Source organism: Amblyomma mixtum, unplaced genomic scaffold (assembly GCF_055824585.1).
Source record: "Amblyomma mixtum isolate Tamu unplaced genomic scaffold, ASM5582458v1 scaffold_18, whole genome shotgun sequence".
In the NCBI taxonomy this organism is placed as follows: Eukaryota; Metazoa; Arthropoda; class Arachnida; order Ixodida; family Ixodidae; genus Amblyomma; species Amblyomma mixtum.
The window spans coordinates 772501-800458 of NW_028317715.1; the positions used below are offsets into that span (position 1 = coordinate 772501).

The following is a 27958-nucleotide window of genomic DNA, read 5'->3' on the forward strand; positions in this document are numbered from 1 at the left end:
TTCTAAGCTCTCTCAACTACCAATACAGCAACTTGAGCAGAAACTTCCCCTTCACATAGCTGAAGCTAACTGCTGATATGCCTGTGCTTACCAGCGTTGGTTTGATTCTAAACCACCTGCCTCTTCTACTACTCAATCTGTGGATAAAGCATAAGCTGTAACCATATCAAAGCCACTACAAAACCTTAACACACCCCTGGGCGTCACCAGCACACAAGACAAATGCAGCAACTCCAAAAAAACGACGTGGACATGGTTTCATTGTTTAGCCACGTTTACACAAATGTAATGAAGTCTAAAAAATCACGGCATCGTTATTTTCAGTTTTCGCCATCAAAAAATTTTCAATGGACTAACAGTGGCGTTTCATTGAAGAAGCATCAAAGCACGCGGAATGCAAGCTCGTGCAGAAGAAGTTGAAGATTTGGAGAAGAAGCCGCTCTTCGCCTTGTCGCCACCAAGACCTACTGAACTACAGACCTGCACATTTGGCGGGGTCCTATGGAGCAGCGTGCGCCAACTTTCGTTAGCTTTTTGGCCGCTGAGGGCGCTCGGTTGACCTGTTCGTCTGCTACTATCATCATCATCGTTTTCTATGTGCGCCAACTTTCGTTAGCTTTTTGGCCGCTGAGGGCGCTCGGTTGACCTGTTCATCTGCCATTATCATCATCATCGTTTTCTATGTGTGACGGCGCAGTTGGCTTTCACGCATGCAATTTTAGAATTTGAAGCAACGTGTTTGGAGTACATGCGCTACGACAAATTATTTCTCCTCTCACTGCCTCTCGGTGCATTTGTCCTGTCTTATTATTTTGAAATCTATAGTTATGAACCAAGCAAGTATGTTTTTTTTTTTTCAATCCTAGCGGTGAATATTCTGTTCGCGCGCATGCATGCGTGTGACTTGCTGGCATCGCGGCCGCGTTAAAATAAAAGGCGGTGAGGCACTCAGTTGTTTAAACACTTTATTCACACAAGGCTTACATATCATTCTGAGTAAAACACGCTTAATACGAGCGTAAAGTAGTTTTTGTATGTATTTTTAGAACGAGTTATTTACGCAAAGCGTTATGTGTCGCTCGGGCTTGAAATATAGGCGTGTCTAGATCTCCAAGCCACAAAGAGAAAATTTCCAGCGATAGTGTGTAATTAGTTTTTATTATGCACGCCATGGAGGAGTTTTTTTTCCTCCATGATGCACGCTGCCTACCACATGTGAATCTTAACATGTGAAACTTAGCAGGTGAAACTTAACATACTCATGACTTGTATATAATCATAATTTTCGAAAAGCCCATATAGAAGGTTTATTTTTCTTATACGTACCCGCTGAAATCTTCGGCGACGCTATATTCCGAGACGAGAATGAATTACGAGGGTAATCCGAAAAGTATAAGGCCTTCAAAGGGCTGCGGCCGTAGGGAAACTATTTGTGTGGCTGCTCGCCACACTGTTCATTGTTCCTCGTCTTCCAAAGAAGTCATGACTCAGCGCGAAAGGGACTGTTAAATTTTGCAAGGCAGCCATTTGAAATGGAGCTGCCGCTACCGCCAGATGCGATCGAAGTTCGCGCAGTTATTCAATTGTTGAACGCAAAAGGCGTTTAACCAATCGAAAATCATCGCCAGTTGACGGAAGTGTACGGAGAGCCTTGCATGGACATTAAATACGTCCGCAAGTGGTGTAGGGAGTTCACCGCTGGTCGCACTGAAATTCACGACGAAGAAAGACGCCGGAGACCGTTAATTTCTGATGAGACAGGCGCAAAGGTCGAAGAAATGATGCGGCAAGATCGGAGGATCACACTCGACGAACTCTGCATTTTGGTTCCTGGCGTTTCTATAGAAGCACTATTCATAAGATTTTGACAGCAAAGTTGAAATATCGGAAGGAGTGCATAAGATGGGTTCCGCGAATGCTCAGATACGACCATCAACGGCAACGCGTTGACTCCTCGCGCGCATTTCTTCGGCGTTATGGAGATGAAATGGAGACCTTTTTGGATTCCATTTTTACGGGCGACGAAACCTGGGCATTCCACTTCCCACCTGAGAGTAAACAAGAATCACGTGAGTGGCGGCACTCCTCGCCGCTCAAGCCGCGAAAGTTCAAGCGAACACAGTCTGCCGGCAAAGTCATGGCAACTGTGTTTTTGGATCGAAAAGGGGTATTGGTGGTAGACCTCACGGCTCTAGGCACCACAGCGCGGAGAGATATTGTGAGACCCCTAAGAAACTCAGACGGGCGATTCAAAATCGCAGAAGAATGCTGAGCAAGCTAGGGCGTGAGTCTTCTCCACGACAACGCTCGCCCCCACGTTACCTGCCAAACCGTCGCGCTCCTGCAACAGTTTGGATGGGACGCATGGAGTTCTTTCCTTCCTCCATGTTGGGACCTGATCAGCCACACACCCTACAGTCCGGACTTGGCACCAAGTGACTACCACTTGTTTCCTAACTTAAGGGAACATCTCGCTGGAAGGCGCTTCACCAATGGTGACGAAGTGAGAGATGCGGTCAAACGCTCCCTCAACGGTATGGCGGCGAGCTGGTATGATATAGGCACACAAAAAACTGCACCCGCGTCTGCGAAAATGCTCACACCGCAACGGCGATTATGTGGAAAAGCGGAAGAATGGTCTGCCTTTTAACTGATTTGTAAATTGCTTAAAAGAAACGTTTCTTTCGATTGATAAAAGGTGTGGAGACCTTAATTTTGGGATGACCCTCGTAATTCGATATGCTTGGGTCCCCGCGTCGACGTGCGACTAATTAAACTTTCAGCACTTTTCTAGATGTTGGCTTATGAGATATTCTTTTCATTCTCCCTTCCTTGGCGGTCTTGTCGGCTAAGTAGTTAGCGAAAAAGGGCCTGCTGAACTTTTCGAGCACAAGCCGTGTGACCGCTTCTAGGTGCTGTTTGGTTGATCCGTCGTGCCTGAAAAGTTTGTTCTGAGTCGCTGCCGGAAGGACGCTTTGCACAAAAAGTGACATAGGTTTCTTTAGGGAAATGGACAAAGGCGCGAAGGCTTCTGCTGCTTGCTCTAACGCGCAGACGAAAGAAATGAATTGAAGGTTAGGATATGACAGTCCTCCGCGATCAATGTTGAAGATTACGGCTGTGGCAGGGCCGGATGACCGCGGGGCCTTGATGTTTTCCACGCACTGGTGGCAGTCGATCGCATCTTCCACTGCCTTGACCAAAAATCCTGCTATGAGGCCCAATGTGCTGGCCCTAATGCCCGGAATTGGGGCACCTGAGAAAGAAACCAGAAGCCGAGATGAGGTGACAAAATGAGGTTTACACGCACAGAAAGGTTAAGCTTTCTGTGTTAAGGCAAGTAAAATGGACAGCAAGTTACAAACGCAATTATTTTACACAGCGCAGGTCTGTGCATTCTTTGTAAAGCTCTTCAATGCATTTTTTTCATGCATAGAGTTGTTACGCAAGCACAGCAGCAATCAGATAAACATGCAGACAGAGTGCGATCAGAACTAAGAGGCGTTTGAAATGCATGCACTCAATTATTCTGGAAGACCTCCAAAACGGCACCCCTTTCTTCTTTCACTCCCTCCTTTATCCCTTCCCTTACGGCGCGGTTCGGGTGTCCACCGAGAGAATTAAGTGAGACAGATACTGCGTCATTTCCTTTCCTCAATACCAAAACCAAACCAAGCGATAATGAGGTGCACTTGTTGTAAAAGCGGTCGATTTAATAATTAATTTTAAGGCGGAAGCCTTTAATGCCTCATTGTTGGAAGCAGGAATTGGTTTGGTTTGGTTTGGTTTGGTTTATGGGGTTTAACGTCCCAAAGCGACTAAGGCTATGAGAGACGCCGTAGTGGAGGGCTCCGGAAATTTCGACCACCTGGGGTTCTTTAACGTGCACTGACATCGCACAGTACACGGGCCTCGAATTTCTCCTCCAAAGAAATTCAACCGCCGCGGCCGGGATCGAACCCGCGTCTTTCGGGACAGCAGCCGAGCACCATAGCCACTGAGCCACCGCGGCGGCCGGAAGCAGGAATTGTCGACAGAAATGTCACGCTTTTCAATTGGTCGAAATGGTCGTGACGGCACAGTGCGCGAATTTCAAACGGGGCCAATTGTACTTTGGCTGGTAACCATGCAACCGTTTAAAGGGATCGTATAGTGATGCTCCATGTAAGTTGGACTGAGTTTAGTTAATTGCTTAATTAACCAATTAGCCTAATTAACCTTTCTACTCAGACCAGAATAAAACCGAGTAGGAAATTGGTCGAGTTCGAGAATCGAACCCCGGTCTCCGGAGTGCGAGACGAGCATGCTAACCACTCCGCCATGCCAGCTTTTTTTTTTTTGTCGATGGTTTGGAATGAACAAAGGCGCGTCTAGTGAATACGGTGTCTTCGTTCACTCCCATCATCTTCCCCTCCCTTACTGCGAGGTTCAGATGTCCACTGCACTTTAGGTGAACAAAGCGCCCCCCTGAATTTTAATCATCATTCTGGTTGTGTTACTACTGCAGATCGCTTTTTCTGTAATGTAATTTTATTTGCGCGAAATTTTTGCCGTGCATGTGTCACGATGAGTTAATAATAAATATACACTTCCACACAAATAGCTGTCTAGGAACGCAGACATTTACAAACGGTGAATCTCTATCTATGAATGTTTTTTTTGTTCTTATTGTTGCGGTTTAGTACGAAAGCATATGCATTTAGCCTTCCCTGGAGATTTCGACCATATGTGCCTCACGCGGAAAAATGAAGCCTCAGCCAGATTCGGTAAGCAAATGGGTGTAATGCGGGCTTTAGTGTAATTCGCCTTTCCTTTTTCTCTAAACCAGGGCAGGTTTTAGACTCTGGTGACATTGAGTAAAGGAAAAGCGCATAACCGGCCCGCTGGGTCAGTGGAAACCTGAATCGTGCTTTGAGGTATACGTGACGGTGGTGTGCACCTGCTAAAACTGCGCTTTCGCAAAATATTTCGTGCTGAGCGATGCTGAACTGCCAGCCATGTTCTTCCTCTATCATGCATCGGTAATTATATCCACTTGAAAGGTGGTGTCAAAAACAAGATGCTTAGCATTGCTGCAAACGGAAACGTTCACCATTCGAGGTCCTCAAAGCAGCAAGGTGTGGCTGCAAAACCCGTTCCATTTCGGCACGCGTCGTGATTCCTCCTTCTGCGGCAGATCCGGCGTCACTGTGTCCGCCACCGCTGGCCATGGCGATAGATGACTCCTGTGGCGGCTCTTGTCGCCTGCCAGTCCCTGCTGGTAGCATATGTGGCGCCTGGTAGCCCGAAAGCCTCTGAATGGAGCCCAGAGGGGCCACAACTTTCCCTGTATTGCCGCTTGCTGATGACTGAACGACACCCATAACCAGCATTTTCTGCAAGGACGAAAGTGCGGCACGAGCATCTGTCTGGTCATTGCAGCCGTTCATGCGCCGGATAGCAGAAAACAGGGCTTCCACAGGATCGCTAGAAAATTTTGACGTCAAAACATAGACGAAGCCAGATTGGATGAGGTATCTGGTGCACAAAACTGTTGACATCGTCGTCACCTGCAGCGCTTCATAGGTCTCAAGAGACAAGAATGCACTCTTGTGGGGTGCTGCTTCCTTCCAAGCCGCAAAGAAGGGAAGGAAGTCGTTCTCCAGCCAGGACAACCTGGAATAGACATCAGTAATAATGTCAAACCACGCGGCCAAAAGATATGATAGACTATATACCTATCATCGTCAGGAGAGCTGAATGGCATCCTGTTCGGATCTCTGCTCACGATGTAAAATGTCGTGCTTCGCACATTGTGGATGGTGAACCATTTGAAAATGAGTTCCATCAGTTGTATGGTTGGAAGACTGTCCTCGAAGCCAATCACCCCAAATCTTTGTCCGTGTTGTTGTAGATACCGAAGGACGGCTGTAACCTAAAAAAAAGGAAAAAATTGCGAGGCACGTTGAACAGCATGCGCCATTGATTTTCTGTTCTTTTTTCTCTTGGTTTAAATACCATTGGTATACTTGCCTGCGGAGAAAATATGTCAAGAGCCCTCTTGACATTCATTTTCTCGAAAGTCGTGGGAAAGACATGTTTCCGTGTGAGGAATCTCACTAATTTGAAAGAAGGCTGCCTTTCGGTAATTTTGAGCAGCTCTCTAAGATATTTAGGGCTGTAGTGTTGATCCCCGTTGCATAGGGTTCGGTTCGCGGCGAGTAGCTGGTTTCGCAGGTTTTTCAGAATGTGGCAGTGATCAAATGCTAGAAACAACTTTCGCCCACTGTTCATAGGATGTCTGCAAAAAAAGAAAGAAGAGGGAAAGCGTCAATAAGCACAAGATAATTAAAAAAAAAGCCATATCTCATTCTTCCAGCTAATGCAAGCAAAAGAACTGTACGCCGGCGCTGGAATGAAGACAACGAAAGTGCCGACGCCAACGACGCCGAGGCTCCTGGGGGCGGCCTGTATACTGACGCTCGAGCTGAGAACTGCTTTTCATGTAACCCTCCCTTTCGCCCCACTGTTTTCCCGATTACATATGTGGCCGAGTATTCGTTGCCGGCGCCGCTCAAATCCCCATAAACCCCTCTTCAGGGCATATATACTTGTGCCCCGCTGCTTCTGCTTCTACAAACGTATAGCACCGATCTTCGGGAGGTTAACATCGAAGAGCACACGGAGCGTTAACGGCGCTTACGAAATGTGCGTATTTAAAAGTATGAACCGTTCTTTTCCTAACGGGCAGCTCGTCTAACGAACGGGTGATCATGCATGCTATACAATAACCGAGTTTCCCAAATTCTAGCACTACTCCGACGCCCACAGTGTTCCCTCGATAAGGCCAGTGCACGCAGCTGTGTACACTATATAGGTGAAGTGTATATGAAAGGAATTGCGCTCAAGTACACTTACGGCACCTCCGGGCTTATTTTGCCATTGCTTAGTATGGAGAACATCTTGCAGTTGGCGGCATGGTTGTCGGCTACTAGGCGCACTACTTGGAATCCAGCCTCCTCTACGGACTTCATTACTTTCATTGTCAGGTGGTGCAGTTCCTCTCCTTTTATCGATTGGGTAAAGTAGTACCCTACTGGTAGGCTGAAAAAATGTCACACACGTATGCCAGGTTAGAATAGCCCAGAACGCAAACACGATTTACATACTCGTTAATTATACATATACGTAAACGTTGGCATAGCTCACGTGTAGTGCGTAGAGAGGCCGACGAAGACGAAGGCAAGAAGGTGCGTGGCCAGCTCATTCTCCAGACCTACTTCGCTCTCGAGGCCTCCCATTTCGACAAGTCCATGAACGGCGTCTCCTTGCTTCTGATAGCTTGCACACTGCTTTAGAGACATTTCGTCAAGTACAAGGGAGCCCATTTTTTCCTGAAAAAGTACATATATATCATACAAGTGAAAGGAAAGAGAGGTGCTCGAATTGTGACATAATAAATGACTGTTTGCTTCCGTCTCGCGCGCACGCACGCACGCACAAACACACATGCGCGCACACACACACACGCATATATATATATATACACACGCAACAAATTTTTTAGATGTCGGGGATAACCGCAAATAAGTGCGTTACGAAAAGCGTACTCTTTCTGAACTTACCCGCTCAGTCAGATGCGCAGCTTCCTGGTGCAACCGCTGCTTCATTAATGAAGACACCACCTCTCCGTTGCACGGCCCGATGTACCTTTTTAGAGTGGTGCGACTCGGAAGAGTCAGGCACCCTGACTCCCGTATCATTTCATAACCGCACGGTGATTTGGAATGCCATAGTACAGCTTGTCTGATTGTTTCCTCTGACCAGTGGTGATGTTTCTTGGTCAGACAGTAGAGCTGTTCTTTGAGAAAAAGTGCTTTCGAGTTATTTTCATGCAGCTTCTCCTGAAAAACAATGGAAATTTTTGCAAATATTTAATGCGCCAACCCACACCCTCAAGAAGAAGAAAGCGATTCCATTGTAGTTAATAGTACCTGAAGTATTTCAGCACCAGCAAGCTGTGAGCACGCGCCGACTTTGGATGCTTTTTTCTTCAGATCAAAAACCTGCGACTTCAAGGCACGATTCGTTTTTACAAGTCTCTGCGTCTTGCGCTTTAGTGTCTTTGTGGCCACTGTTGCGAGCCGCATCTTTTTCGAGGTCAGGTTTGTTTGCGACGAGACTGAGCGTTTGAAGCTTCTCGGTCTTGCTGTGTCGCTTTTTGATGAACAAGAGGGCCCTGTTAGAGCAGGCTCATAACTCGCCGTTGGTGAGGTCGAATCGTGGATCCCAGTTGTTCGTGCTTCCTGTTGTGCCGATGGACGGGGTGAATACGGTGCAACAGGCTGTGTTTCCTTCCTATGAAACGAAAAAGAGAACCGAATTTCAATATCTATGCGTTGTATGTGAGGGCAGGGGTCAAATGAATAATTATAGCTTCTGGCATATTGGCTCACATTTCCTTGTTTGGAGCTGGGCTTCCTCCCACCGCATTTCTGCAATGCAGTGACGCTTTCCTCCCGGTTGGCATCATATGGCCAGAGTCGCGCAGAAACACTGAAGGTACTGCATCCGGTTTCAGCCGCCGTCGCTTCAAGCCTGGCCTATAATCGTCAGGCGTGAAGTGAAGGCTACATACTTTTGATCGGTCACTTGGCTGCCAGAGTTGATTTTCCGGGCCTTACAGAAGAACGAAATGGAAAAGTGAAACCAAAAGATAAATTGCCGCGCACACTGCAGCTGTTGTCTGCGGTGCCCATTACCACTAGTATTTTCCTGCCTGCTAATATTTGCGCGTATAAGTGGAACAAGTTACAGCGTAAAGAACGAAACGATACTTTATTGTGCTTAGAAAACAGGTATACATGCAGGCTCTCTCATGTTTTGCGTTTGATGGTTTACTTTCCTTTTCTTCAAAATATGCTCCACAAGTTTCTCAACAAACCATGCATCACCTCTTGCACATATTATTCAATTCAATTCAATTGGATTCATTTATTTCACCACATATTATGTTGTGTTTTATTCCGATATAGCTGCAAAATTTCAAATTGTAAATTGCCTACCTCGTTACGTTGTCGTCTAGCTGAAAGTGAGCGAGATCTGAAAAGGTCTCACCTTTCCTCGCAACAGCTTGGATCCATTCCTTCCGCACGCTCGTGACAGGAAACTCATGAAAGCTTACGCCAGGTGCTTTTTTTTGCTCTGATTTGCAGAATGGTACGCAGCAGTAAACCATTCTACAGGCTTTACGATCGCTTTACGCCATGCAGCAGTCTTTTCCAAGACGAAAACAAGAAAAATACACCCGTTCGCAACGTATCCTAATGTCGCACAAAGATCTACAACCAGTGCATCGACAACTGTCGCACCAAGCACCAAACTGCAGATATTTTGCGGCACGCTACCGTCTGCCAAACCTCCTACTCAGTTGTCGTCTGCCACATATATGTTTGCGACTCGTGGATGCTCGTATTTTATTGTACCGTTAATATGTGTAAGCTTCTGTTTTTTAAGAAGTTCCTGTACGAGCACTAGCGCTAACAGAAAGTGCATGCTAGCATGCCGACACTCTCAAGGCCAAGTGCAGCGCCCAGGATTTGAAAAAGGCGCGATTACGCCGCTCCCGCCGCCCTCTGGTCGACAAAAAGAAAGCAACGCGCAAAAAAAAAAAAAAGAAACGCCGAGCATACGCAAATTGGGCGCTTCTGCAAAATAACATGGATGGATGAATACTTAAAACATAGACAGCTGATAAAACTATTACATTCATGAAGTAAAATTATGATAAGCGCCATCTTGTTCAACAGGTATAATGTAGCGCCACGCTTCCCGTAGGTGCCGTTTCCTAGCGGCAAAAGGCATGAACTAGAACATGCGCGCTGGAGCAGTGCCAAATGTGCAGGTCTGTAGTTCAGTAGGTCTTGGTCGCCACTGTCTCTAATCGATCTCTTGATCTGCGATACCCCAGAGAGTCTATACAACATTGTCCCATGTCGTCAGGGGCCGCAGATCAGCCAGCGACAACCGAGGCCTGTCCCGCCGGCGTCTGCTCCGCGGTACAGGGCGACAACGTCGCGACTTCCGCGGCTGCACCCGCCCCAGCCTCAGATGTCCTCACCGAGCCCAAGTCTGAGCCGGCGGCGCAGAGATCACACTCGCACGGTGGTCGCAAGCGGAAGCGCCGTACCAGAGAACCCGGCGATGGCGGCCGAAAGTCCGGCGCAGAGCGAGTCGTTTCGACGTCAGCAAAGACCGCACCGGAGCCTGCTACGCCTTCTGGTCATTCCGGCGTGAAAGCGGAGAAGGACGCGGCCCCTGTTCCTGAGGCCGATCACTCGGCTGTTCCTTCTAAGCTTCGCCCGGATGCGTCAACCCTCGCCGCGGCCTCAAAGGTACGCCGAACGATGGCAGCATTGCGAATTTTGGCGCCGAGTTCGTAACAGCTAGTAGTCTTGAGTACTAGTTCGCATGTTTTGTTCCTCCTACTGTACTGCGGTCTTAGCTGAAATAGTAAGCCTGCGTTGGAGCAGACGCGTCTATTCTTAACTATAAAAGTGAATGCTTTGAGTTCGTCAACACGTTTTTCCATGAAAGATACGCGGTTGATCGCAGTGAATTTTTGAGGCGTGTTTTGCTTAATGTGCTCTGCCCTACCTTTTTAATATGTTACCGCTGTGAAAGTAATGTTGGCTGCTAAATTTCATTCTCCAGCTGCCTCTATAATTGCCAAGGAGGACAAGTATGCACAAATTATTTTTGTATATCTTTATAGCATTTCCGCAGAAGACTGAATGCACAGGATGGCAGTCCTTCGATGTCAATTTCGAATAATGCAGTTTCCGTGTATCCCCATTTCCCGAAGATTGGTAAGAAATTTCATGGAACTGAGAGTGAAGAAAAGCTTTCAGGTTCAAAAAACTAGTGTAGAAACTCACCGCTAGAGGAGATGCTTCACTAAGCGCTTCTACGGCAACAGAGAGGTGGAAACAGACTAATAAAATAACTGACGGATGGGCCAGCTTCTGCGGCAATATTTCGGAAAGGGAAACTATTCAGAAGTTTGCATGATATTGTTGCAGAAATAGCTGTGTGTCTCAAGCCGTTATTCAATCGTCTGTAAGATGTATTTGAGGTTTACTTATAAAAGAAGGGGTTCCTGTGTTTTATTCCAATATGTGGACTTACAATGAGCTTCGGAATGTGTGATGGTGAAGAAGCTGAACGGCAAAAAGACCGATCCTAAGAAGACTTGACACCTCGCTGTGCTTTCGCCGTTTTGCTGTTTTATCATCCTGTGTGATCAACTCGCTGACGAGTTTGAGGAGTGCAAGAATACTGCTTTGCGATGCTTCTCCTACGGAATTATACCGCACCTGTTTCTTGTGCTTTGCTTTCCAAATTGCACAAGTGCAATGATGTTCAGCTTTCTTGTCCTCGCAGCTCATCCCATTGTTTTGCTTTGCAAAAGGAGCGTACAGAGTAGTAGTTCCTCCCTCGCACCAGGGCACTAGAATCAGGGAATGGTCACTTGCTCAAAACCATCTGTCACTGCCACGCTGACGGCGTGCCACAGCAGAGTAAAGAACATTCCGTTTAGACAGGTGAGAAAGATGGCCATCGACTAAGAGCGGCTTCCGACAACCGCCGTATTACCGTGAAAGGTTCTTCAGTCGTTGATATGTTCGTTATTCTAGTGCTAATCCACAGAACTAGGGTGAGAGAAAGTAAAACAAAACTTATTTAAAATTAGGAGGGCACTTGAACTCTGCGCCCTGAGGTATCACGCTTTAGTGTTAATGGCTGCATTGAGCGGCCTAGTGTCCTTTTTACATATCACTTTTTAAACGCGAAAACTGTTCTTTATTGCATGTTGTTTTATATCTTTATTTCTCTTATTTTGTATTTACCACAAGACAGCAAGGCTTCCCTTTTACAAGTCGAACATAGGTTACAGAATGGTTCAGGGGTAGCGGTTCAAGTCCCGGCTAGAGTGCTTTCCTTTCCAGAGCAACTGCTCTTTCTTTAGAGACAGTACTTAATAGTGGTGGAATGACGTCATGACCCTGTGTGACCGTTATGGATTGTTTGAATTACCGGCGCTGCCTCATAAGGTTGTAACTTCACGACCCTTTCGACCCATCTGGATTTTCTCGACGCGTCAAAGCCAATGCCCAAGACTGCAGCTACGAAACTATAGCGTTTCCTTCGCTGAAAAGCGTCCTTAACTCTGTGACGTTAATAAAAGTAGTTTAAGGCCCCTTCATTCAAGCGCCGTGGATATTCCAGAAGCTTGCTAGACTAAATGCGCCGAAGAGTGTTTTAACCACAGGGAGCTGGAGTTAGCGAACCTTACTTTACTGTTCAAGGGAATACAGTTGTGGAGTTCACATACACACCAGCCTCAATGTCCGCTGCTGAGGGCATACCAGTAATCGCTTCAAATGCATCATCGCTGTGATGCCTGAATGATGTAAAGTCTTAGCCGTAACGAAGCAATGGGGTTGGAATCTAAACTATACAGCGGAGCGCTAAATGCATCCATTAAGTGCTAAATCTTTGGCATATAAAGGAAAGCCGTGCCTGCACATTTCGTGAATGTTTGATATTTACAGGCGCCGCAAAGGCTCGAATATATGGCTGAAAGCTCTACGCCATTGCCTGGTTGCGCTTAACAAAGACGGTGCTGCGTGTTTGCCCCTGGTATACGCTCACACCGCCCCATTGCACGCACTGCAGGGGTCAGCCCAACAGCCGAAGCCGGGCACAGCTGCAGCCGGATCTGCCTCCGCCTCCAATGCGGGGACGCAGGCCAAGACAGTGGCCAGCAAACAGCGCAGGAAAGCGGCGCCTCGTTCAGGCACCCATGGTGCAGCGACGCTGACGATATCCCCGGGACGCAAGAAGCGAGACTCCCTGAAAGCCATGAACGCGATGCTCAAGGCCCACTCGGAACAGTCGGTTCTCACGGTGAGTGGCAGCGGGTTTGCTCTGAAATACGCACTCAAGTCGCCGTACCTAAAGATTTCTGGTGCGCTTTCCCTGTGTAATAGGACTGCTAATGACCCGTGCATTGTGTATGGTGTAAGGCATCAGCTATAGTGCCCACGTAAGGCTTGAATTATTACATGTGCCGTCGTCATTAGTAGCCTGGAAAAAAATTCAAACTTTCAGCCAGCATTATGAGTTAGGGACCTGGTCAATGCGGGTCCTCCCACTGCAGTGCATGTGCGCGGAAATGTCGCGTGACTTTTCGGAAGTGAAAGCGAGCCGCAACAGGTGGCGCCAAAAGTTGCTCCCGAAATGCTGCCTTCTCCGGCCTTATGCTTGGGCTTGCGTGCATCCTTCGAGATGGCTTAAAATTGCGGGTCTGTGTAAGCGTGCTCCTTCAAGAAATTATGTGCACATAATCAGAAGGTGCTGTAGTTTTCTTTCGTTCAAATTTAGGCAGCGCTAACTTTTAGGACGAATACACAGAGGACATGACAGGACGGGCGCGAACTATGTTTATTCAACACGTTTTTCGTACAACATAGAGGAAAACACGACTGTGAGCGCATGCGCATCTGCGACTGACCACAGAAGGAAAGGCCAAGAAAACGGGACGGGGGCAAGAGTAAAGTGAGGTCGCTTTTTTTTTCTTCTGAAAGATGAGAGCAAGGTAGATTAAGGCGAGCAGAATGCATTTCGGCCCTTATTTTCAAGCAATCTGAATTCTCTGACATGCAGGAAGACAGAAGCCGTGCTGACACACATGTCGCATCTTGCCTGATAAAAAAATGCTTCGGATAATTCCCGAGCTAATCTATCTTTGCTCCAGGTTAGAATTTTGATTTTGTTAAGCCGTGGCTCACAGTTCTGATCGTTTAGATCCTTGCAAGAACGGCAATGGGCGGGTAGATTCAGGCATGAGTCTGATGCATTTCCCAAACTTCGTTCATGTTCCCTGGCACGTTCGTTAACACAACACCCTGTCTGGACAACGTACACTTTGCCACAAGAAAGGGGGATCTCACAGACCACACCCGTCGCACACTGGACACAAAGGGCTTAGCGTGTTTTTTCCCACAGCCGGATGTTGAAGGGCTACTACTTCTGACTTTAGGGCACATCTTGGACAGTTTACAAGGCGCAGAGAACATCATCGGAACGCCGTACTTCTTGCCTACCCTTTTTAGGTTATGGGACACTTTGTGGATGTATGGCATAACCACTGGTTTGGCGTTCCCGGGTCTTTCTTTTCTGCGTGTCTTTTTCTGCCTACCCTTGAATAACCAGCACCGGGAGAGACAAATCATCCGCCTGTCGAGCACATGAGCTGGACGGTGGATACTTTCCCAGACTTCCTACGCCCCCATCTCTTTCCCACGCCCACCGCAGTCTCCGATCCATCCCATAACCTCCGCCTCGCACCCATTCCCCGCAACATGTCCGCACACACACACGCAGGCCGCCGCCAAGCATACGCATACAACCACAAGCCACCTTAGGAAGCTACGGCGGTGGCCTACACAGACGCCTGTCTCACGGAAACCGCGGGCTCTACACCAGCCTTCTTCCTCCACCCTTCCATCTCTACAACCAGCACTCACACAAGCGGTCCATACACCTCCCCACCCTCCACGCTCGCCCTAGAAATACCTGGGATCGCCGATGCCATCACACACTTTGTCACCCTACCCCCCGCCCCCAATACGTTGTCTATACAGATTCGCAGGCAGATCTGCGTGCCTTCCATGAAAGAGCCCTCCCTTTCCCTACCCGATCGGCCTTAGATGCCGCCCTCTTAGCATTAAACCCACTACCGGTGACCCTCCGGTGGATCCCTCGTCACATGGGCATCCCCGGCAATGAGCTGGCTCACCAGCTTGCCTGCGAAACTATACACCGGACGCCGGGGATCCCATGGACGAGCCCACCGACGGAGCAGGCGGTCAGGGCTTACAAACGCACTGTCGACGAATACTACGCGCAGCAAAAATTGGGTTTAGCTGATTTACCACCACCGCACCCATCCTTATCGATCCGTGAAGCTCACATTCTTCGCCGAATACAGTTTAATCTCCTACATACACCAGCCAAACTTTACCTATACCGGTACACTTCCACACCTCAGTGCCCAAACTGTCCACACACATATGCAGACATAGAACACTGCCTTACACAGTGCAACGCAGCCTTCCAGTCCCCTGCCTATCCTTTCCCCCCACCCCCAACGTGGCCCATCTGGCTCGACTCCCTGGATCTGAAGCTGCAATAGGCCCTCGTCGCCTTGGCCCAGGGCATACTGAACGCCTAATAGAAAGGTTGTTCTAATAAAAGTATCACACCATCACCACGTTAAGCCGTGGTTCACAGTTCTGATCCAATGGGCGGGTAGAATCAGGCATGAGTCTGATGCATTTCCCAAACTTCGTTCATGTTCACTGGCACGTTCGTTAACACAACGCCCTGTCTGGCCAACGTACACTTCGCCTCAAGAAAGGGAGATCTCGCAGACCACACCCGTGGCACACCGGCTTAGCGTGTTTTTTTCCACAGCCGGATGTTGCAGGGCTACTACTGCTGACTTTAGGACACATCTTGACCAGTTTACAAGGCGGAGAGAACACCATCGGAACGCCGTACTTGTTGCCTACCCTTTTTAGGTTATGGGAGACGTTGTGGATGTACGGCATAACCACTGGTTTGGCGTTCCCGGGTCTTTGTTTTCTGCGTATCTTTTTCTGCCTACCCTTGAATTTCTGTAGGAGTGCTTCGGCCACAGCTGGCAACACGTGATCAGGGAACCCTGCTTTTCGCAGCCTGGCTACCTCACCTCGAAGACTCTCTTGCAACATGTGAGGGCACGACTTAACAAGAGAAAGGGTGGCAATAGCCCTGTTAACAGTTTTTGACTGGGCCGAATCAAAAGGCAAGAAATCTTTCTTGGCTCTATGGCGGTAGCACCAGCATACACACTTTTCTCCGAGCATGATGTTCAGGTCCAAGAACAGGAGGCGGTTAAGCACAGGTAACTCGTACGTACAAGAGAATCTTTTTCCATGTTGCACAAATTGTTCTACAATATTCAGCGCAATTTACTCATACCGGCCTTGGTCACTTTTCTTTAAATTTACTAAAAAATCGTCTACATGTCAAAATCTTCAGGACATTGCCTTCGTCAGTTAGTGAAGCCAAACCGTTGTCGAATGATGCAAAAAAAAATGTTGCAGAAAACTGGATCGACAATTATCTGATGCAAATGCCCTGGCGCTGTAGATAGCGCCGGTTGTCAAACTCGATAAGCGTTGATATAAAATTCTAAAAGTGACATGAAGTTATCTACGCTTAAGCCGGATGTATTCTGGAAGGCGATAGTACCGTTTGCTTCAATGCACTGTATGACAGCAATAAACAGGTCCTTATGTGGTATATAATAAAAAAGATCTTCAACATCTATGGAAAAGGCAAATCCAATCTGGTCTCCTTTCAACATACTGCACCTTCCAATGAATTCTTGGTGGCAAAGGTATCCCAAAGTTGCTGTAGTTTTAGCGAGGCAATCTTTTAGTGAGCAGGAGTTTTTGCTTACACAAACAAACTTTGAGGCCGGCTCTAATCTTGGGCATGATCGCGAACCTCCTAGTCGCTTAGCCGAATTTTAGCGTTGCTTTTCATGGCTCACAGCTGGAAAAATTAAATGCCATTGCCTGCGTGCGGTGCGCTGTACATTCCAAACGCAAAGTGGCGTTTCTTGCCTCTATTTTCAGAACGATAGCGTGCCTCGCAGCGTTCTTAGTGTGTTATGTTTAGGCCTGCTCATCCGTTTGGCAATACTTAAAAAAAAGTTTGAAAAAAAAGAACAATATAATAACACAAAACGAAATGTACTCTTGAGGAACACTTTGGCTTTTTACCTGGAAGGTATGAGTAAGACTAATTACTTCTCCAATTAAGGGTCTTCGATTAAGTTCTTCAATAAGGTGTGGGGTAATTCTCACGAAGTTCAAAATCGATTGCGCGGAACGTGACAAAGGAAATTATTCGGAAAAGGCAGTGAAAATATTTGTGAAATGCGGTGTCATGGCATGTTATAATTGACAGCCAGGGGGATTATTGTCAAGTTGTGCCCGCACACCAAATCTTTACACGTGCACTAACAAAATTAGGTAATCACGGGGAAGTTCTAAAAATTGGTCTCCTATGTTTCACTATTGACTAATCAGATGATCGATAAACCCGGAGAAAAAAGCGTTTCCTAACGCACTCTTTTTATTTTTCATATTTCATTTCTGTCATTTTATTTTTTTATTTTGGGGTCTTCTCTGATTTTTAGTTTGTTAGTTCCTGTATTTTATTTATGAAACCCATGCATTCACTGCATGCGCCTGTATTCATGCTTAAGGCATGAGTGTTCGCGGCGCAGTGGTAGCGTCTGCGCTTCAAATACCAAAGGCCCTGGTGTGCTTCCCAGCCTCGACACAGTTCTTTTTTAAGCAGTGGCGCCGAAACGCGGACACATTTGCGAACATTCCTTGGTCACGAGAGTATGAGGCATTAAAGGCTTCCGCCTTAATAACCATTCCTTTTATGTAGCTTTCTTCGATCCAATTCGAGTATGTTGCGCGCGATCACTACGTGTGACACACTTTTTTACGTTCGGTCAATAACAGCAGTAAGGCGCCTGCGATGTTTCGTTTGTCTAATTCATTCATGGACGTCGGACTCGGCAGCGCCGATCGAGATCTGTGGCGATCACACCCGATCGCAGTTTTACCTTCGTCGAAAACGGCTTGGATTGAACACGGCTTCAACCTAGTTACACGAGCGAAAGCTGTGTTAAGCATGGTCCCCGTTCTCGGAAATCGAATGTCAAGGTCAGGTACCTAGTGGTCATGTTCATATGATCACGTGGTCACACTGCTCTAGCTAGGGCCATACCACAATGGCAGTTAAGTTCGGTGTCAAGTTGTGCGGCGCTGAAGGTCAGTGTCTCAACCACATCGAAGTCGCGAGTTGCACCTCGAGGATTAGAGCTGTCGCTCTAAGAACCTAGCTGAATAGCCGCACCAAATCTGCATACATGTGCCGCCAGGAGCGCCAGTCTATCAGTCGGAACAGTGGAGCCGTCCAGCACAGGAGACACACAGAAAAACTGATTGTAATATCCACTATACCTCCTAAGCTTCATGCTGGCATGTGGTTACAATATCCGGAGGCCCAAAATTTGCTGATTACAATCGAACGATCGTTCAACCACCTTATGTGCGATGGTTTTCATACGATTCATTTGCGAGCGCTGTGTCGACATACACATAGACGGTATTTCGCTGGATTAAGAAGTTGTTCGTAAGGCGTTGTTAGTAAACAACCCTTATTGCCAAGTGTGCTCGGCAGTGCCTCCGCTGCCTGTGACCACCAGCTGCGTCTTCTCGGCGGCGGGGGAAGCGCCTTGCTCTGTCGACACGCTTGGCATCCATGTATGCCACACAGTCTTGGCGAGAAGAAGGAAATAATTCGTGCCTCTGCTGTTAGGACTAAATATGACATGGACAGCAGGAGATAAACATAAGCCGTGGCGTCGCTCCGAAATCAGTGCACTCCCTCTTTCGTCATGGTGGCCATGCCTTGTGTGGTACGATAACACTGAGGGAGTCCGTCTTCGCTGGGGAGGAGCTTCAATTAGCGTTAATTTAATGGCTGAAATCAAGAAGGAAAACCGATCTTGGCAGGGCATGGTAAGTGCAGAGCAGATATTGAGGTCCCTAGTAGTAACGCACTTAATTCGAAGTCAGTAGCATGAAATGTTGTCACAGTGGTTTGATAGCTTAGGGGCTGGTGCTGAAAGCCGACGCTGGACGAAAAAAGGCTTGAAAATGTTCCCGAGCGTTGCATTGATTATTTGGCGAAGCTAAATAAGCAAACTCATACTGATCAAGCGCTCAGGTATGACCCACGATGGTATAACTGGCAATCAATGAGAGAAATTTTATCAGATAAAGTTGTCCTTTGAAATGACAATGTAAACTAAACGTCCCATAACTGCTGCTATCTGGGGACCGTAGCACACCACAGAGGCGTCATCTGCGGTCCATGATGTATATCACGAACGAAAATCGAAGGATGGACAGGACGACGCCTGTCTGCACAAAGCCCTTGTCTGGTTCGTCCGCTCCCTCTTTGGTTTATCTGTTGCGCTCTATTTTGCATCATGAACGTTCAGCAACTGGCCCAACTTTCGGATTTGCTTAATCGGTGGTACCATTAGATCGCCAAATTTGCCAACATGCTTCTCGCAGGAGCGCACGGCCGGTTCTAGTCGTTCCAGTCGGCTGCTCCGCTCGGAGTCACTGCAGGCGACGGGGTTCCCGATTATGCTTGTTTTTGCCATCCTGGTCGGTGCGGCTGTGATCTTCCTGCTCCTATTCCCCTGGGTACCTGCAAGGGCACATACGCACTGTGAAACCATGTCCTGCAGGTTCCACAGGTAAGCAGTAGCTAAGTTGGCTGATTGCATTGCCATGGACAGTTGAGCGGCACGGAGCCCTCGCCCTAGGCCCACCGCAACTAAATCGTGCCATAGCCACCTTTCATGTCGTTCACTCTTCATCCCCTTGCCATCGCGTAACATTTGGTGGGACGTGTGGGGTAATCAGTGCCATGCTTGTCCTGGAGCTTCGATGTGCTGTGTCTGCCGTGGTCGTCAGCCTTGTGTTCCTGGTCCGCACCGCTCGGCTGTGCCCCACCCCGCCTGATCAGAGCCGACCTCGTCGTTTGCCCTGGACCCGTCCACCGCCCCTACCACAAGACACGACGAAAATGATCCTACTGATCGGGCGCCAAGCGACCCAACCGATCCAAGACACATGAGCACACAGTCGCTCCGCCCATGCCGTTTGGTGCGCCCATGCTCCTCGGCCTTCGGCTCAAGGTTGCCTGTGTGCCGGAAGCTTTGTGGGCCAGTGCTCATCCGATCATCTCATCTCTTTAATCACGACGGCAAGCCCATCATCTTCTCCTCTTCTCTGTTGATGATGATGATGTCCTAAGGCTTAATGGCACATACCCACGGTGGGGGATTTCTTCCTCGTGTCACGACCATCGTCACTTCTGTTTCGTCGTGACTGCCATTCTTCGAGATAGCGCGATCTCGACGATCGGTAGGTGACACCCGGTAGTGTCCACGGACTAGAAGACGACAAAGTGGGCAGTGGCGCGGCACGGAGAGCCCGTTCTAGACCCACGGCCATTAAATTGTGGCATAACTGTCTTTCCTGTCGTTCTCTCTTCATCGGCTTGCCGTTACGCAACAGTATTTGCGTATGGTAATCGAGTGGAGGAAGTAGCAAAGATTTTGCTATCCAACTGCGGTCAATTATCACGGCTGTAGCCTTTGTTTCGTTGTTTTTTGAATAGACTTACTAGGCACATAAAGTTAAATTTTCTTAATATCATTTTTGTGAGTTATCTAAAAATTTTAGGGTGTTGGGGGGAAAATTACGGCAAACGCGACAGGCGGCAAAGCACTACTGGTAACCAAGGACTGTTTTGTTAGAATAAGCAAGCCATATCCTCAAAGAGGACATTCGCATCAGATGGCTGCATTGCGAGAAAATGAAAACCCGTCGCAGGGCATAAAAGGTGAGCATACGGAAAAGAAAACATGTAGCACCAGAATGCAACATTGAGGCCCTATACTTTTTGTCAACTGTAACATAGAGCGCGCAACGTTGATGCGTGATTACGGGACAAATCTGGAATGCCTCGAAGAAGTTCGATTGGAAGGCGCGGATCATAAGCGGATTTATGCGACGCTACCTCGCTCAACGTGCCGTATGCGCGAGGTACTGTCAGGCGGAAGGTTGCCCAAGGATGGTAGGTTGCTGGCGTCTGACATTTCTCTGTCCGGAATCACCCCTATCCGGAAATCTCGGAGTTGACGAGGAGCGCCAAAACTAGAGGTGCGATATCACAGGCTTCTAGGGCCGAACTGTGCATGCCCGGTATACGCTCCGGGCACGGGCAGCTCTACTTCATTTTAGCGCCCAGCGACGCTGCAACGCGGTGGCGCTCAGTTCAGAACTCGCAGCTGATACCTTGGTGCCAGCTACGCAGTGCGACAGGAGATGAAAATAATGTGGGGCAGCGCGTGCCCGGGGCGCAAGCCGGGCACGGGCAGTTCTGCCCTAGACGCCCCCAATGTCGCAGATCTAGTTTTGGCGCTCCACGGCAACCACGTCATTTGCGGACAGTAGTGACTCCTGACACAACACGGAAAAACTTCAGGAGTATATCGGATAAGTTGGCCCTCAAATTCGGCGTCCGATTCGCGCCTATCTTAGGCTACTAGTTCAGGAAGTCTTCGCCCTCAGCAAGCGAGAATGAGAGCTACGAGCGCTTGGTGCCTAAAACGACGCTGTGGAGATCGTCATAACGTCTGACCAAACTAAAAGAAAAGTCGCACTGGTGAAACATTTCGGGATACCAAGATGATATCCGAGCTGAAATCAAGAAGAGCAATGCTAAATGGACAATTTATTTAACCCGAACATGACTCACGGTCCCTCAGCACTATAGCCTGGATTACAGGAGAACAGAACAGAAGCTTGGAGTACTTTCGCTTTTGGCGATGGCCTTATCTCACGCACACTGCGTTTGTTGTGCCACTTAGGATGATTTGCGCAGCCTGCGAGCAGGCTAGCAATGATTTCGCTTCCAATTGATCGGCGAGCGCCTGGCCGATCTGTTTCAATGTAACTTTTTATTTCTGTTTTTGGACCAACCCTGCTGAAAAAAAGTTTTGTGATGCAATAACCTCATAGAGGCTTTATCATAGAATATCATACAATCTGAATGATATATCAAACAATTTGTATGATTTTCTATGATATCTCTGTGATGACTGTATGATTTTACAGAAATTAATGGCATTTGTATGATATTTTTTTATGGTTTGCATGATAAGTCTATGATATTGGTACGATAAACTGTATGAATTTATTGCATCATACATCTTTTTTAAGCAGGGGAATGTTCTTCCCAGTTCGTTGTCGCCAGGCCTAAGAGGCGCTCATCCATCTCCGCGCTTTCTGGAAGCGCCACTTCTTAAACTTTACGACAAAAGTTTACGGCGCCTCGTCATTTCGGACACCCGCGTGGTGTGGCCAAAGTTGTTTGTTGCATCTGAGAGGAATGGCCATTGCCCTCATACATAATATGATGGAACGCCACAATTTTTCGTAATGAGAGAATTCGTTATAGCTTCGGCCGTTATAACTTACCTCTGCTGTGCTTAAAACACACAGATCGTTAATTATGAACGATGAACGTCCAAACATCTATTAACGTTTTTTGAACAGATCTATGTAACCTGTAGGGCATACTGAACTATGCATATTTCACGCGGTTATCATTAATTAATTTCAGCGTATCATTAGCAGCATAATCCTTCAATCAAGCGCGTCCAAGTCCTTCACTGTCAAGCATACCCCGAGCATTGGGAAACAAACGACAGGGGTCTCAGGTGGGTGTGCGATGGGTGGACGCAGCACACTGGACTGCCAAAAATTTGCTGTGCGATGCTTTCAAATTGCAGCAGCTTCATCGCAAATATTCTGCCGCGTCACAACTATCAATCAACTAGGTATCTACATTTTTTAGCAACCATTGTTCGGACCTATGCTTTTTTAGCCCATGGGTGCAATGGTCATTGCAGTATGTGTCCTTCCCATCCAAGCTTTCTTCTCAACGTATTCGTTTCATCAGGTGAATTTAGGAATGCTAAGAAGTCACGTGAAGATTTTTAAATCTCCAGAAATTCAGGTTTAAGCACAAAAAACAAGGTTGACAGGACAGTAAAAAAAAAAAACTATCCAATTCAGGGCATTAAGAATTATTTGTCTTTGTTAGCACCAGAGGCTAGAAATTGGTACTAGCTGGATCCTCGTAGAGGCCTCTATGTTTTGAAATCTGTGTTCCATAGCTGCGGCACGTCCTGCTTTAAAAATAAAATCAGTCGTCTTTCTGCAGGGATGTCATAGAAGGCCAGCTAGATCTCACCGTGGACCCGTGCGACGACTTTGGGGCCCACGTCTGCGGCAACTGGAGGGAACGCAAGTTTTCTGACTACTCCACATCTGCGCTATCTGACATGGTGAGCCAGTGGCAGAACAAGTTTTCAGCACTGCTGCAAGACGGCGTAGACAAGCTGCCCGCGGGGAGGAAAGCGGCCGCCATGTTCAACAGCTGCATGACTCAGACGGGGTCGCAAGTCGACGTCGTTCAGGACTTCATGCGCGCCCGGGGTCTCGTGTGGCCGGAGCAGTCGGAAGAAGGCGGGTCGCCCCTTGATGTCCTATTCGACCTGGCTTTGAACTGGAGCGTGAATCTTTGGTTCAAAATGAGGTTTCTCCCCAGCACTCCAGCATATCCAAAGCGGCGCATCTTCTTTTCGCACAGCAACAGGATGACCGTCTGGAGGGCTATCTTCAAAAACGTACCAAGAACCAAACACGACTACGTTTACGGAGCCCTCTTCAGGATTTTCGCCAACGCCACCGACAGCGATCCTGTAACGGCGGATATCGCGCAGACCTACAACATGCTGGAGTATGTTTTCGACCTCCTTATACGGCCTGGGACGTCCAAGCCTCGAACTCCTGGTCAATTCGCGCTGCGCGATTGGGAGAAGCATTCGCAGACCGATAGTCCCGAGGAAGTGAGGCGTGCTTTGAACTCTGTGCTGAAAATTCACCCGCCCTTGACACTGGACGACTGGATTCTCTTCAGTGATCTCGCTCTGCTAAAAGGCATCAGCGATATTTTCAGCAAGTTCAAAGACCGCCTCGTGCGCCGTCACCTTGCATGGCTCTTTGTTTGGACATACGGCATCATGGCAAACCCAGCAGCCACACTGGAAATCATGCACGGCGATAAGACTCGTGCGGAAGAGGCGCGAATTCGCTATTGCGCGTCGCAGGTGGAGGCCAACTACAAGCTGCTTGTGGCCGCCATGACTATCGCCTCCTACTTCCCCAGGGAAAGGAGAGTCCTTGTCGACGCTCACCTGTCCGGCATTTTAGAGGTAAGCAAATACCTTTTACTTTGAAAGTACTACGTTATTTATTAGCAGATCTTGTACGATTGTCGCCATGTTGGAAAAGTGCTCTGTATTAAGCATGAAATGCTTTTAGCCCTCGTTGTCGGCAGTGTGGTGACGTCACGCCGAGACGGAGAGCCATCATCCGGGCACTGAAATCCACTCATCCGGGCACTGAAATCCACTCATCCGGGCACTGAATTCCAGTCATCCGGGCTCTGAATAAAAGGGAAGTTTATTCAACAGTGCAAACAAACAAAACATTGGAAACACACTCATGACTGAGGGCAAAACAAATGTATACAAAGTGGGTGGCCACCCAGAAACACCATGACCTTATTTTAACACACCGTACATATCACAAATTACAGCCTATAGTGCATAGAACGAACACTGGACAAAGAAGAATCAGCCTCCCGTAGCAACGACGCACGGGGGGGGGGGGGGGGGCAAGGATCTTTCTCAGGGTGATTGGCCCTTTCCAAATTATACACCACCATCCTCGAACAAACCAGCATAGTCGGTAAAGAGAGAGGGGGGGGGGGGTCGGCCCGGCTAATACCGCAGCGCCGGCATAACCAGCTCTGAAACGAGAACATCCGGGCACCGTACGAGACTTAACGAGATTTAACGATACTCTCTAAGCCCTCCTACGCGACCGGCATGCAAGCACCGGTTGGTCTCCAAAGGAGTCACAAAAAAAACTGCTGCCAGTGCCTTCTCAATGTTTATCAAGATATCTGTCGCTGTGCGTTTGATAATGCACGGAATTATAATTTCCGATTTCTAATAACGCGTGCGAAAAACACATAAATGCCACGATACACTTCGTTGTCATACGTGATCGCTTAGGGGCTTCGCGCATCGAAGCAAAGCCGCGCAGGCGCACAGGGGCTCGGGGGAGAAGCGCTGCGTTCAAAGGGCAAGACATCGCGCCGAACGGGTGGTGGCGTTCCTCCCTTCCATTACGGTGCGGTTCGGGTGTCCACCGAGATGGCAGAGAATTACTGCGCCATTTCCTTTCCTCAAAAAACCTTGCGTTCAAATGGCAAGGCATCGCGCTGAACGGGTGGTGGCGTTCCTCCCTTCCTGTACGGTGCGGTTCGGGTGTCCACCGAGACGACATTAGGCCCGTAAACATTTCATGCTTACTCTACTCTCGGTTACGGGAGGGGCAGAGATTTTTTTTGCAGCACAAACCTCTAGAATCCTTTTAAATGAAATGTAGATTTTTTCTGTTCACTTTTTCCTTATTAGTGTAGATTTTACGAGTAGTTTGTGTTTACCATCTGATCCTACCGAACACTTGAAAAAAAAACGTGTAGACAACAAACATCGAAATGTAGAGACTGTTGCACTACTGAGTTCATTTTCCTGTTTATGATTGTAGCTAACTGGTGGTATATTAAGCTGTATGCGATTTAAAATGTATCGCATCAATTTTTGTCTGCAGCTAACAACAACTGATTGATCGGTACAGCAGTTTACATAATAGGCTACCGCCTTTCTGTTAATAACTGCGCAGAATTGGTGCATAGTTTTGTGCGAATGAGGAACCCTAAACTTATACTGCATACTGGGGAACTCCAGGAACTGCAGGACTATTCAAGGTTAAACAAATGTAATTTTCCACTGCGCGTGGGTGAGCACCGAACACCAGGGCATTTCATCACTGTGTGAAGAGAAGAGAGGCATAACAGCGAATATCACAATAAAAAGTGGCAAAAAAGAAAAAAATGCTGTACAATACAGTGCAATAGAATACAATATAATATAAAAATAAAAAAGGCGGAAAAACAACACTAACAATAAAAACTTAGATGAGGAGTGACATAAAAAAAACAAGAAATAACGTCGCAAGCAATGCTTCCTATGCTTTCTGTCGCCCTTTCTGTCAGTGTCTACTCCCAACATCTAGGAGATAATTATTTTTGATAGCCGTGATAGCCATGATAGCCGGTTTACGGTTTCGTTGATGCCGCTTGAGACTGTGAAATCTGTGAGTCAGGTGCGATTCACAGCTCTCAAGGTGGGTGTTGTCAGTGGTTTAATTAAAAAAGAAAAAGTTGAGGAAAATAATGCTGCCGGCCACGGCATATCCTATCTTATATCATAGGCACCCGAGCTCCAGCCGTTACACGTTCAACGGAAAGGGAAAGGATAGCGAGAAGTATATAGGGGAGCGATAGCAAGACAGGAGAGGGGAGAGCTTTGTACACAATTAAAAAAAACCCATAAGTAATCAAGTTCGTGCCACTCGTGCGCAAATGCCCAGGCTTTGTCCGGAAGGAAGTGCGCTCGAGCGGCCACTCTGTAGAATCAATTACAAAAGGTGAAATACACTGCATGTACATAGCCGCGCTCTTAGCGTCCTGTATCGGACTAGTCGCGCGCACGGCACACTGCACTAGCGGCCGGAGTGGGACACCCGACCCTTTATACCGTCCGAGGTAGCACCAATGGTGCATTCATGTCGCGCGTGTACTACCGGGGAAAAAGAAAGCGGGAAGTCAAGCCCTCCTGCTCGATGAACGCACAGAGGCTCACAATTGTTGTGTCACGGGTGCGCATACTGCCGCGCGGCCACAGTAGCACCTAGAGACTATCTGGGATGATTCCCAGCACCCTGCAGGCCACGAGCATCTCCTGATGCGGAACTGCAGAAGCGGTACAGTGAAAGAGCATGTTCTCCAACATCTCCACTGCGCCGCAGTCACCGCACGCGTCACTCGACTAAAATTCGTGGCGCACCCGTCTCTCATCGGGCCACACGCAGCCGAAGCGCACTCAGATAGTGATCGCGCATGGGATGCGCGACAATCGGCGCGTGCGGACGACAGAAATGCGCTCCCCTCGCGCGATTCGAGGGTACGGGTGTTGCTGACGGAGGTGGTGGTGGTGGTGAAAAACTTTAATCAAAGAGAGCTTGAGGGTAAAAAAACCCTGCTGCATGGTCGGTATCCTTAGTCCGGGACACCGCACTACGAGGCCCCGTCTCGCGCCCGCTTGACCAGAGCCCTTTGGGACTCCAGTGTGGAGCAGTTGAGCAGGGCAGTATCCCATGCCTCTCGGGCGGGGATGGGGGAGGGGGGAAGGTGAGGATTCTGAGTACATGCCCACACCATGTGAAAGATATCGCAGATCTCTCCACAGTGCGGGCAGCGCCCATCTGTGTTCGGATCGAAGTGTTTTGCTATTGCAGGACAGAGAAGGGTTCCTGTCTGCAGGCGCCGCAGAGTTCGCTCCTCCGCCTTACTCAGCCCCTTGGCGGGTGCCGGGTAGAGACGGTGGCTGCGCAATAATAAATTAGGATTAGGTGGTCGTAGATCACCGCATGCACGCTTTCCAGGGCGAGTGTTTCGTCGCTGGGAGGAAGCTGATGTGCGGCGGTGGCGCGCATGTCGGCGCACTCGTTGCGGCAGTGCCGTGGACGCACTGCACACGAATACTAAATCTACGCTCCGCGACACGCTCAATGTGCTCGCGTAACGCGCACAGCAACGAGGTGCATGGGCGCGTGTCTGCAGTCGGCTAAGGGTGACACGTAAATCGGAATCGCACAGCAGAACACACCTGGGCGGCGGTGGAGTAGGGGTGAGCACCACCTCCAAGCCCAGCCGAAGGCCCTCTAGCTCCGCTGTGGTCGAAGAGCCCAGGGAAGCCACTCTTTGGAGGCGATGCAGCTGCAGGGCGGGGATGGTGGCCACCGCGGCGAGCGAGCGGCATGCGCTGGCCACGGTATCGTCAGTACAAACACGCAGATGGTCACGCACTTGCTCGCAGATGACGGCTCCGGCTAGCTGCTGCACTGCACATAGTGCTGCGTTTTCCCGCAATACCGACGATCTCTCGCTGAACCTCCGTCGTGAGGGGCCAGGGCGCGTCAGCTAGTCACATACC

At 48.4% G+C, this 27958-nt stretch overlaps 1 protein-coding gene across 1 annotated transcript in view; it reads left to right on the top strand.

Moving 5' to 3' along the window:
• The first annotated feature begins 12903 nt into the window (after positions 1–12903).
• The window catches only part of LOC149324775 (membrane metallo-endopeptidase-like 1), a 30971-nt gene continuing 15916 nt past the window's right edge, over positions 12904–27958 (top strand). The window contains exons 1-3 of the mRNA XM_089565278.1: positions 12904–12948; positions 19260–19447; positions 22990–24043. Coding sequence (XP_089421404.1) covers positions 12904–12948; positions 19260–19447; positions 22990–24043 — 1287 coding nt within the window. The remainder of the gene's footprint in view (positions 12949–19259; positions 19448–22989; positions 24044–27958) is intronic.